Source organism: Trachinotus anak, unplaced genomic scaffold (genome assembly GCF_046630095.1).
Source record: "Trachinotus anak isolate AG129_WGS33_773 ecotype Australia unplaced genomic scaffold, CSIRO_AGI_Tana_v1 ptg000023l, whole genome shotgun sequence".
In the NCBI taxonomy this organism is placed as follows: Eukaryota; Metazoa; Chordata; class Actinopteri; order Carangiformes; family Carangidae; genus Trachinotus; species Trachinotus anak.
In genome coordinates this window covers 4,934,298-4,947,494 of record NW_027273874.1, presented here as the reverse complement: position 1 = coordinate 4,947,494, position 13,197 = coordinate 4,934,298, and the positions used below count along the sequence as shown (strand labels likewise).

At 38.5% G+C, this 13,197-nt stretch overlaps 2 protein-coding genes across 2 annotated transcripts; both read left to right on the top strand.

Moving 5' to 3' along the window:
• Window positions 1-543: 543 nt before the first annotated feature.
• LOC139607275 (protein translocase subunit SecA-like) lies at window positions 544-5,050 on the top strand. Its single transcript, XM_071460007.1, has 2 exons — window positions 544-638; window positions 779-5,050. Exon 2 carries the CDS (start codon window positions 793-795, stop codon window positions 4,387-4,389), a length of 3,597 nt encoding a protein of 1,198 aa, XP_071316108.1. The 5' UTR covers window positions 544-638; window positions 779-792; the 3' UTR covers window positions 4,390-5,050.
• Window positions 5,051-5,165: 115 nt separating this feature from the next.
• Window positions 5,166-12,300, top strand: LOC139607274 (protein translocase subunit SecA-like). Its single transcript, XM_071460006.1, has 2 exons — window positions 5,166-6,374; window positions 8,100-12,300. Exons 1-2 carry the CDS (start codon window positions 6,297-6,299, stop codon window positions 11,715-11,717), a joined length of 3,696 nt encoding a protein of 1,231 aa, XP_071316107.1. The 5' UTR covers window positions 5,166-6,296; the 3' UTR covers window positions 11,718-12,300.
• Window positions 12,301-13,197: the final 897 nt, after the last annotated feature.

Genomic DNA, 13,197 nt, shown 5'->3' with positions numbered 1-13,197 from the left:
CGAAAACTTAATCAGTATAATAATAATAATAATCATATGTATATCATTATAATAATAATCAGATATTATACAGTCTGTATAAAAGGTAGATATTACAGCCTGCCTTTGGAAAATCATCAGGTTTTTTAAAAAAAAATAATAGTCTCCATGTTTATCTACTGTTGATATTTATGTTGAAATGGATAAAAGAAAATACATGTGTCCTCAATATGTGGTTTGAAAATATCTAAAGTGAGCTTAGGCTACTTACATGTTTATGCACTGATACTTCTCATTAACAGTGTTTTACATAAAAAAAAGTAAATAAACTTTTTGTCCCAGCTGTGTTAATATGGGTAAAAATATGGGTAGTAAATCTGAATATATTTTATTTTGGGCCAAACAATTGCTGTAGAGCTGCTCTTGAGTTTAATGTTTCATTGGCAATTGTATTTACTGTAAGTAAAGTGGTTTAGAGTAAGTCCCAACATGTAAATCGAAAGAATGGCCAGAAATTCCTTCAGGGCGGTGCCGGGGGAAGGTTGGCCAAAGAGAAACAAAAACAAAACAGATAAAAGACAGAATCAAATTTGCTGGCTGCAGATCATCTCAGGTGTCCGAAAGACAGAGATCACCGCGCAACTTTTTAATCTTAACAGGTGAGTATCAGACTACTACCACAATATATTAAATAGAGCAGTAACAAAAACAATTAAGCTACAAAATGCAACAAATACTTATAATACCTGTGTACCTGTAATCCAAAATTTTAGAACTTTTTTATTTCTGTTTTGACCAGATTTTTTTCATAAAATGGATGAATCTGACACAGATTCCACAGTCCATGGATTGTTTTCTAGATTCACAAGTTTACTCATGGCTCCCAGTTTGTTGTCTCCAAATGATAATGAGAAACATCTTCTCAACAAGCTGAAAGGACTGGTTACAAATATCAAATGGAGCCCAGAAGATGCTGTTGACTTGTTCAGTGCTCTTCTAAAGCGGTTTGAGTCAAACACAACAAAGGACAGATCATGCTTCCTCTCATGGATGTTGGAAATGTTGCACTATATAGAGATTCATTATATCACTCCCAGCTGGAAATGTGAAATAGAAAAGACAAAAAAGACACTTATCGAGCTGGTCAGAGATGAGAAAGTAACAGATGAAGACCTAAAGAAATGTTTAGCTGATGAACGAGAAAAGCAACTGGAGGAAATTCTTGAAGAAATCCGTCAACAAAAGTTAAACCAAATTGATGAAAAGCTTTTGGATGAGGTGAGAGACATTGTATCATCAGTTGATAAAGATCTTACTTCACGCAATGACGGATCACAGTGGGGCGGATTGAAGAAAGACCTGCTGAGGCTCTGTCAGGCAGTGGAAAAAACTCACTTCAGACCACGACTGACACAGATGGTGAGCTGGTGTCTTATGGCTCTTTCTAAAACAGGGCGATTAATTCAGGTTGGCACTGGAGAGGGAAAGTCGTGTATTGTGGCGATGTTTGCAGCATTTCGTGCTATGAGAGGAGAACAAGTAGACATCATGTCCAGCTCGTCAGTTCTGGCACAAAGAGACTTGGTAGAATGGGCAGACTTTTATAAGGTTTTGAAAATCAGTGCAGACTGCAACATCAACAAACAAGCCAAAGACTTAAAGAAGTGCTATCAGAGACAAGTTGTCTATGGTACTGTGAAAGAGTTTGCTGGAGATTGGCTCAAGCACTACTTCCACAGGATGGACATATTTGGCCAAAGGAAGTTCCAGTGTGCAATTGTGGATGAAGTGGACTCATTGATGCTGGATAAGGGTCATCATACGGTCTATTTAAGCAGTGATATGCCTGCTTTGCAACATCTCAATCCACTCTTGGCATTCATATGGGCCACTGTTAATCAGTACAGTAAGATTGGCACAGAGACTGTGGGTCAAAAATACCCCTTTCATCAAGTTGTACTTGAAAACATAACAAAGGGCAAAGATATCAATGAGTTCTCCATCCTTCAAATGGCCGAGGACACTGGTATTCTGGCAAAAGGTTCAGTCAGGGATCTTAGAAGGAACTTGAGCCTTTTAACTGAGAAAGCTGCCAGTGTTACTGCCAACCAGCTGGCTGAGTTCTTTAAGACAGTGGAGAGGAGATTCCCATTGTGCCGGTTTGCTCTGCACTATATAAATAATGATGGAGCAATAGAGGAAATGAACAAAGGGCAACAAAGAGAAAATGGGGAAAGGCAAAGAGTACCACTGCTTTTAATCACTGGAGGCCTCTGTCAGTACATGTACTCAGATAAAGAAAGTGTACACAGGGCTGCAGAAGAAGAAATAAAAAGTGCTCTGCATTTTACTCCAAGTCATCTGAGCAAAGATAAAAGTAATCTCTACATCCCGGGCTTCCTCTCACATCTGGTAGAAGCAAAACTAAAGGTGTGGATTCAAAATGCATTCTATGCACAATCAATGACAAAAGATCATGAGTATATCATGGAGGAACATGGAATAGTTCCTGTCGACTACAGCTGCACAGGTGTTGTAGAAAACTTCATGAAATGGTCAGATGGACTACAGCAGTTTCTTGAAATGAAACATGAGTCCAAGCTGAGTGACATGACAGTCATCACAAACTACATGTCCAATGTTGGCTTGCTTCAGAAGTATGGAGATCAGATCTATGGAATCTCTGGGACTCTCGGCCAACAAGCAGAGACTGAGACCTTGCAGAAAATCTATTATGGTATCAAAACCTGTCAGATACCTTCATTCAAACGCAGAAAGCTGTTTGAGGTTAAAGGAGTGATTGTACATGTTGAAAAAGAATGGATTGAAAAAATCTGTAATGTTGTCACAGCACAAATCAACTCTACTCTATATAGGGGGGGAAGAGCTGTGTTGGTGATCTGCGAGACCATCAGTCGAGCAAAGGTTCTTCATGATACTCTAGCAGATAAAGTCCCCAACAAAAAGCTTTACATAAACAACAACATGGACAATACAGCAATCTTTGCCAAGGAGCTTAAAGCAGGAGACGTCATTATAGCAACAAACCTTGCAGGTCGTGGAACAGACCTTAAGGTTTCTGAGCATGTGAAGGCAGCAGGAGGTTTGTTTGTTGTGCAGACCTTCCTGCCTAAGAACGCTCGTGTGGAGGCACAGGCATTTGGTCGCACTGCAAGACAAGGATCTCCTGGATCTGCTCAGCTCATTGTCTGCACAAGCCACCTGTCAGGACGACTTCAGTTGCTGGTTTTAGCAAATAAGCTACTGTCTTTATTGGAAAGTATAACAGATGCCACTCCACTATTTCAAGATTGTTTCATGACGGAAGTGAGGTTGTATCAAGAAAGCCACAGTAATGAAAGCTCCAAAGACATGTCTGAGAACCTGTTACATATTCTGACTGAGAACCCCAAACCAGCAATAAAGACAGCTAAAGAGGTCAGAGACAACTTAGTGGCTAAACAGCTAGTTAGCTACTTGGAGCACGATATTCCCATGATAAAGAAGAAGCAAGAGCTCTTCACTCAGTATCTGGCAGTATTAGATGATTTGTATAAAAGCAGTAACCACATGCCAGCAGATTCAGATTTGTCTGCACTGAATGAATTCTGGGGTATGTGGCTCCTCACAGAGTTCAATGAGAACGACTCTATCACAGAGCTGAAAAGCAGACTGAGTAGAGCCCTGGACGGAGCCAGGCAAAAACTTGAACATAAAGAATCACCCTTATCAAATCTGCACCATTACACTGTCTTTGGCAATGAGCTGTGCAAAAGAGGACATCTTGCTGAGGGTATCAAGATGTACACTAAAGCCATACAGCAGGACCACTGCTGGGCAGCAATTGCGTTTTACAACCGGGCATTTGCATCTTTGCAAGACAGGCATCAGGATCCAAACTGCATCGACCAAGCTCTGGAAGATCTGCAGAATGCACTCAGGTCTGTTGAGCTTTACTGTGAACAAACTGAGGTCACTCTTAGATACTCCACACAACAAATCAACAACTCCTGTAGTGATGCAATCACCAGATTTGACGAACACATGACAGCCAGATACACAGTGTTGTTGTTTTTCAAGGCAAACATTAATGAGGCCATAAAGAAGGTAGACAGGGCCAGAGACACAGGTGGGAATGTAAAAGTGGAGGAGAGTCTTGTCTACTTTCTGGTTCCACTGGTACACTTTCTGCCTCTGGCAGTCCTTTCAACAGTATCAGTGACTCTAATTCGCTCCAGAGACCCTCTGAAGATCCATCAGCTCATCAACCATCCCTCCTTTGATATATTCATTGAACTCAGGTGTCTTGAATCTCTGGGACTGACTCATGTCTATACCTTAGACACACTCTTCTCTCTGGGTGGCTTTTTATCAAAGATACATAGGACATTACAGCGAGCTCTTAATTAGATAACATGCATTCAGGATGTGAACAAAACTATCAAGTAAGCAATCAAAGAAACAATGGTGTTGGGAGGAAAATTATGTCTATGTGTCTGTCATATATATATATATATATATATGATGTAGATTTTTTGGGGGGCTTTTTATGCCTTTTATTATAGGTTAGTGAAGACTGACAGGAAGAGGGTAGAGAGAGGGGAATGACATGCAGGAAAGAGTCGGACCGGTCGGGAGTCCAACCGGTGACTGCCTGCTAAGAGCGTCTTGCACTCAACATGGTGCATGCCCTAACCATTCAACTACTGGGCCACCCCCCAATATACGATGTTGATTTTATTGAACTTTTTACATTTTATGGGCACACAAACACACATGCATACTCACTCACTCTCACACACACACACACACACACACACACACACACACACACACATTGTTTTAAATTTTTTTTGGTAATCTTTACATTTGGTTTTGATCTTTATAAGATCCATTTACTTGACGCATTCATTTATTCATATTTTTTCAGATGTCAAAGTAATGTAATGTTGTGATACTGACACTACACTCATGTTTTTGTATTTTACTTTCTGGAATATAGACCTGATTATTATTATTATTATGTTATAATTATTGATTAATATAACAAGGCACATTTAATAAGCTGCTGAACATTCAGTGAGAGATTATTTATTGAGGAATCCTTGAACTGATTAATGTTTGCAGAAAAATGCAGGGTTATGGTTATCTCTAACCTTAAGTTTATATTACGGTCTTATGTATTATACTTATGCATCAGCAAATACAAGTAACATGCAAGCTGTTTTGCACAGTTATAGAAAATGTAAAATTATTTGTCCAGCTGAGAGCAAAAGCTCTTTAATAACATAGTAAATGTTTTGAAAACACCATGGCACTTTGTCTCTTCTGAAGACAAAAAATCATCACAGTGGAGTACTCCATTTGGTAGGTTTCACCAGTATGTTTAAAACAAATACAATATGTACATACAACTATGGGGGCTACAGCATACAACTATGCTGTAACCTGTGTAAAAATAGCATGACCAACGTTCATTTAACATCACTTAGATGTAAATATCAAATGTTTGATGAGAACATTTTTGCACCTAATTTGTTCTTTGGAAAACCATATTTTAGACAAGTCAACATGGGTCCCTTTAGCACACACTGATATTTGTGCTACAAATATGTCACATGATTGTAAAGAAAGTGAAAGTAGAAGCATGTCAGAGCCATCACAAAAAGTACGGGAAATTCCACCGGCAACAAAACATTTGCCAAGAGTGGGTGGTGTGGCTGTTTGGTGCATCAGTTTCCTTCCTCACCATACTTAATATTAAACCAAAGTAAGTCATAAAGATTGAGCAAAATATGATTAGAAGTGAGATCTTGAAAAAGTTACAGCATATGATGATTGGTGAGAGTGCAATAGGAACACAGGTCTGAATATTCTTCAGATACAACACAGTCATTTTGTGTAACGGCCAGAAATAAACTTTCTGCCATAGTTGAAGTAGCTTGTGTAGGGAAGTTGAAAGAGTTAGTTTTTTGCTGCTTAGCTGCTTTTAAACATAAGAGCTTGTTGCCTGCTGTTCTGGTCTGTTCAGTAACAATAGTATACTGTAGTTTTCCTGGGTATTGTAGCTCTCAACTTTTATAACATAAATGTGATCTTTTAAAAACATTACAAATAGCATCAGCACTTGCTATTTTTTTCAGTCAAGTATCTCTGAATCAATGTTTGTATAATAACAGGCAACAACAATAAAGTCTGAGTTAGTAAGTCACTAATTTGACAATAGTCTCCGATAGATTTGAATAGATGATAAGAAGTAACTTTGGGGCACTCCCACAGTAAGGCTACTAAAACAGAAACTAAAACAAGATATACAAATGAAGACAGTATGGGTAACGGTCTTACATGTCAGTTCAGGAATACATCACTTCTCATCTCTTTCATCCTGTTTAAAAGTGAGTATGAGGCTACAACTGAAATACAAATAGTGAAATAATGACTTTAAGCTCAGCAGTGAAAAGTTATGATACCTCTCTTTTCCTGTGACTTTGTGATTTGTTTTCGTGGTTAAACTGAGATAACGGTTGATTATATTTGCTCAGGTTTTAATGTATCTGTCTTTGAGATTTCTGTGTCCACTCTGACACAATATGTTGATGGAATTTGTTTGATTGAGCTCATGGCATTATAAAATATCGTTTGACAAACTGAAGTTCACCTTATTTTCCAAGAACCAATGTCCTCAGAATCCACAGAGCATTCTTCTGACAGTTTTCATATGTTTGGAGGACTAAACTGCTAAAATAAAAAAATAAATGACTCAATAAATAAATAGATTTGTCATTAAATGCACCAAAAATAATATTATAAATAAATAAAGGAATTAATTTAATTAATAAAATGTGACATGAATTGGTATTTCTGTTTTAATTTGCATATGTATATACCTTTTTTTAATTCCCCGATATATTTACTTTCATATTTAAATTTACATTTAAATAAAAGAATGTATTTACTTACTTATTATAAATTTATCTATCTATTTATCATGTCCCTCTCCTATTCATTTCTGTATCCCCTTTTTACATTTCTTTATGCATGGGGTCAAATTGTGGCTAGGCTTACAGCAGAAATGGATACCTCCAGTCAGGGGATTATCAGACAACTGAGGCACTGATCTATAGCTGAAAATACAATTTTTAGTCAGGTCTGTTTAGTTTTTTGTGTGGACTGTCAGCGTGTCTCTATCAGCAGCATACACAGACACAGATTCCGACCTTTTACATTCAGTAATTTGGACACTGGTTTCTCTGGGCCAGTGGCTGTCAGCTTATGAAAAGACAGTGCTCTTTAAGAATGGAATAGGTGTGTTGGAGCCCAATATATCACTGTATGCAACTCCCACCCCAATATTGCTACCTAAGTTGTAGAACCCTAAATACTTCCACACACACTGCTTCTCAGATGCTTCAGTGTCATGATTGTCTGGTCACCACAGCTTTCCTTGCTACTGTAGTGAGGACCTCTGCTGGTCAATTTAGGGAACACTATCTGGGAAGGACAACACAGTTTATTTCCATATTAAATAATAAGGCTCTACTGCTGTGATATTATAAATTTCTCCATGGGACTAATAAAGGACTATCTTGTTTTATCTTATTTTTATTTATTACCTTAGTTTTCTAATAGGTTAATAGACTTGTGAAGTGAGAGTGATCATGGGCATAGATTCAGGAGTTTTTTTCCCCAATATATTTCTATTTTAAATGTTTCTTTAAAACTGTATCCTCAGTGTTAGTTAACATAGAAACATGTGGTGTGATAATGTAATAGCACTATAGTTTTGTGTTATGTCTACCAGTTATAAATCATGTTTTGGCCGTTGTTTTGGCTTGCCAAACAGGTACAATACCCATGACCTGCAGGTTTGGTTGCTACAGAGTAGGAACCAGTTACAGTAGAGGCATCAATCAGAACAATAGGGAATTCAAAATGCTTTGTTGTTGACAACAAAACACAGCACCATAGCTTTTGAATTCTATCAAAAGTGACCAGAATTGTTCAGATCACAAATAAAAAGGGACAGCCCTGTTAACAGTTATATAATGTAACATTACAAAAATAATTATCAATCCTCACTTTTTCCTTTTCTGTTCTGACCAGACATCATATTTTTCCAGATAATGGATGAATCTGACACAAGTCCCAGAGGCCAAGAATTGTTTAGCAGATTCACAAATTTACCCAAACATCCCATTATGACTGCTGACAGCAATGAAGAGCTTCTCCTCAACAAGCTGAAAGGACTGGTTACAAATATCAAATGGAGCTCAACAGATGCTGTTGACTTGTTTAATGCTCTTCTGAATCGATTTGAGTCATCATCAACAAATGACAGATCACATTCCCTCTCATGGATGTTTGAAATGTTGCACAGTATAGAGATTCATTATATCACTCCCAGCTGGAAATGTCGAACAGGAAAGACACTTATTGAGCTGGTTCAAGATGAGAATGTAACAGATGAGGAGGTAAAGAAATGTTTAGCTGATGAACGAGAAAAGCAACTGGATGAAATTCTTGAGGAAATCCACCAACAAAAGTTAAACCAAATTGATAAAAAGCTTTTAGATGAGGTGAGAGACATTGTATCGTCAGTTCATGAAGATCTTACTTCACGCAATGACGGATCACAGCGGGGCGGATTGAAGAAAGACCTGCTGAGGCTCTGTCAGGCAGTGGAAAAAACTCACTTCAGACCACGACTGACACAGATGGTGAGCTGGTGTCTTATGGCTCTTTCTGAAACAGGGCGATTAATTCAGGTTGGCACTGGAGAGGGAAAGTCGTGTATTGTGGCGATGTTTGCAGCATTTCGTGCTATGAGAGGAGAACAAGTAGACATCATGTCCAGCTCGTCAGTTCTGGCACAAAGAGATTTGGAAGAATGGGTAAACTTTTATAAGGTTTTGAACATCAGTGCAGACTGCAACATCAACAAACAAGCCAAAGACTTAAAGAAGTGCTATCAGAGACAAGTTGTCTATGGTACTGTGGAAGATTTTGCTGGAGACTGGCTCAAGCACTACTTCCACAGGATGGACATATTTGGCCAAAGGAAGTTCCAGTGTGCAATTGTGGATGAAGTGGACTCATTGATGCTGGATAAGGGTCATCATACGGTCTATTTAAGCAGTGATATGCCTGCTTTGCAACATCTCAATCCACTCTTGGCATTCATATGGGCCACTGTTAATCAGTACAGTAAGATTGGCACAAAGACTGTGGGTCGAAAATACCTGTTTCATCAAGTTGTACTTGAAAACATAACAAAGGACAAAAATATCGATGAGTCCTCCATCCTTCAAATGGCCGAGGACACTGGTATTCTGGCAAAAGGTTCAGTCAGGGATCTCAGAAGGAACTTGAGCCTTTTAACTGAGAAAGCTGCCAGTGTTACTGCCAACCAGCTGGCTGAGTTCTTTAAGACAGTGGAGAGGAGATTCCCATCGTGCCGGTTTGCCCTGCACTGCATAAACAATGATGGAGCAATAGAGGAAATGAACAAAGGGCAACAAAGAGAAAATGGGGAAAGGCAAAGAGTACCACTGCTTTTAATCACTGGAGGCCTCTGTCAGTACATGTACTCAGATAAAGAGAGTGTACACAGGGCTGCAGAAGAAGAAATAAAAAGTGCTCTGCATTTTACTCCAAGTCATCTGAGCAAAGATAAAAGTAACGTCGACATCCCAGGCTTCCTCTCACATCTGGTAGAAGCAAAACTAAAGGTGTGGATTCAAAATGCATTCTATGCACAATCAATGACAAAAGATCATGAGTATATCATGGAGGAACATGGAATAGTTCCTGTCGACTACAGCTGCACAGGTGTTGTAGAAAACTTCATGAAATGGTCAGATGGACTACAGCAGTTTCTTGAAATGAAACATGAGTCCAAGCTGAGTGACATGACAGTCATCACAAACTACATGTCCAATGTTGGCTTGCTTCAGAAGTATGGAGATCAGATCTATGGAATCTCTGGGACTCTCGGCCAACAAGCAGAGACTGAGACCTTGCAGAAAATCTATTATGGTATCAAAACCTGTCAGATACCTTCATTCAAACGCAGAAAGCTGTTTGAGGTTGAAGGAGTGTGCGTAAAGGATGAAAAAGAATGGATTGAAAAAATCTGTAATGTTGTCACGGCACAAACCAACTCTACTCTATACAGGGAGGGAAGAGCTGTGTTGGTGATCTGCGAGACCATCAAACATGCAAAGGCTCTGTATCATGTTTTGGGAAATATAGTGAAAAACAAAAAGCTTTACATAAACAACAACATGGACAATACTGCAATCTTTAACAAAAAACTTGAAGCAGGAGACGTCATTATAGCAACAAACCTTGCAGGTCGTGGAACAGACCTTAAAGTTTCTCACCCAGTAAATAGAGCAGGAGGTTTGTTTGTTGTGCAGACCTTCCTGCCTAAGAACGCTCGTGTGGAGGCACAGGCATTTGGGCGCACTGCAAGACAAGGATCTCCTGGATCTGCTCAGCTCATTGTCTGCACAAGCCACCTGTCAGGACGACTTCAGTTGCTGGTTGTTTTGGCAAATAAGCTACTGTCTTTATTGGAAAGTATAACAGATGCCACTCCACTATTTCAAGATTGTTTCATGATGGGACCGAGGTTGTATCAAAAAAGCCACAGCAATGAAAGATCCAAAGACATGTCTGAGAACCTGTTACATATTCTGACTGAAAACTCCACACCAGCAATAAAGACAGCTAAAGAGGTCAGAGACAACTTAGTGACTGAACAGCTAGTTAGCTACTTGGAGCATGATATTCCTATGATAAAGAAGAAGCAAGAGCTCTTCACTCAGTATCTGGCAGTATTAGATGATTTGTATAAAAGCAGTAACAACATGCCAGCAGATTCAGATTTGTCTGCACTGAATGAATTCTGGGGTATGTGGCTCCTCACAGAGTTCAATGAGAACGACTCTATCACAGAGCTGAAAAGCAGACTGAGTAGAGCCCTGGACGGAGCCAGGCAAAAACTTGAACATAAAGAATCACCCTTATCAAATCTGCACCATTACACTGTCTTTGGCAATGAGCTGCGCAAAAGAGGACATCTTGCTGAGGGTATCAAGATGTACACTAAAGCCATACAGCAGGACCACTGCTGGGCAGCAATTGCATTTTACAACCGAGCTTTTGCATCTTTAATCCTGCAAGACAGGCATCAGGATCCAAACTGCATCAACCAAGCTCTGGAAGATCTGCAGAATGCACTCAGGTCCGTTGAGCTCTATTGTGAACAGATTAAATTCACACAACAAATGGAGAAGCCCCTCAGCGATTCAATCACCAGATTTGACAAACACATGACAGTCAGATATACAGTGTGGCTGCTTTTAAAGGAAAACATAAATGAGGCCATAAAGCAGCTACAGAGGGCCAGAGACTTGTGGGAGGATGTAAAAATAGATGAGAAGTCAGTTTACTTCCTAGTTCCATCATCACGTTTCTTGCCTTTTGTAATGCGTGTGATCAGACCACAGTTTTTGTTCAGTTTCAGACACAGGGACCCTCTGAGGATCATCCAGCTCTTGAATGATTCCTCTTCAGACATTATAAGGGAGATCAAGGGCCTTGAATGTCTGGGGCTGACTCGTATTTATACCCTTAACACACGGCATACTCTGAGTGGACTATTCATGAGGATACGTGGTTATGTACATCGAGCTTTCGATAGACTCACAAAGTATTTGTTTTTGTCCAAATGATTTATGGAATGAACTCTAGCAAACTTACTTATAGTATATGCAGATGTACAGCAAGTTTGGTCGAAAAAACACTTTATTGTCATGTTGTGTGTAAATTTTGTATTTAAACCTAACTTTTTGCCTGTTGGTTCATCAGGTTATCTTAATGATGTTACTGGTATTCACTGCTACAAGTCTGATGGAAATTTCTCCTTATATAACAATCCATGTGAAAATGATGAAATGATACTTGAGAATGAGAATCACGCAATTACTAATGAACGTGTGCAGGTTAACATACATATGATTTGGTACATATTTGGATTCATTTTGTCAGAATATTGAGGAGTTTTTATATTGTCTTTTTTGCATTTTATTCATACTACAGCTCTTATACTTTTGAGTTAATGTTTAAATTCAATGATAGCTATATTTCTCTGGATTTGCATTTTGTCAAAACTTGTGATGTTCTAATGTTGTCCAGCTCCACATCCAGTTTTGTTTTCTTTGCTTGTTTTTGTGTATATCTTGGTTATGATTTTTTTTGGGTTAATGTGAATGATGGTTTTGAAATTTACTATACCAATTTTCTCCATACTTTTTACTAAAATAAGATTTGCCAATCATTTGAAATATATTTTGTTATTTTGTAATATATAAATTACATATATACTGTAGTTTTTATTCAGTTTTAAAGGTTTTATGATTCTGTTTAATAAAAATCAAACAATTATCACCACTCAGAGAATTGATGGTAATTGACCAGTTATTTGAAATACATATTACTACACCTCATTTAATGTATGTGGTAATAATAATAATCAAATTTAAAGAAAACAAATATACAGATACAGATTTTGAGAGGTAATGAATTTCTTCTGCTTGTTGTTCTTTAAAACTGAAGCAGCTCACTTTTCACATAAATACAACACTAGACCCCCCCCCCTTAAAGGCTGAACAGAAACTAAATATAATCGCTTCAATACTGCCACTCTGTGGTTTAGTGTGGCACTGAAGTTTGTATACACATGGAGACTGTTGGCTTATTACAGTCCTTCATCTTCTGTATTTGCACTTTTAAAATTTGACCTTATTGGATAAAACTTAGATGGAGCAGTCTGGAATTGGGAATGCTACAGCCTTTGAAGGAGTTTCAAAAATTCACTAATAATTGTAGAATTTTTCTTTTTTTTTTTGTTGCATTGTTATAGGTGTTACTGTCGGACTGGTGAAATTAAAGCTGTATGGCTACTAGTTTGTACAGTTTTGTGGCAATACTTCAGTGGAGCACAGGTATTTCCAATTTCATGTCACATTCAAGATAGTACTTTTTTTTTTTTTTTTTCAAATTTATTTTTGGCCACTTTACTATTTTATTGACAGATACAGTGGAGCGATAGACAGGGAAGACAGGGGAGAGAGAAGGGAACCTGCAGCAAAAGGCCCAGGCTGGATTCAAACCCAGGCTGCTGCAGCAAGGACCCAGCCTTGACACTATGGG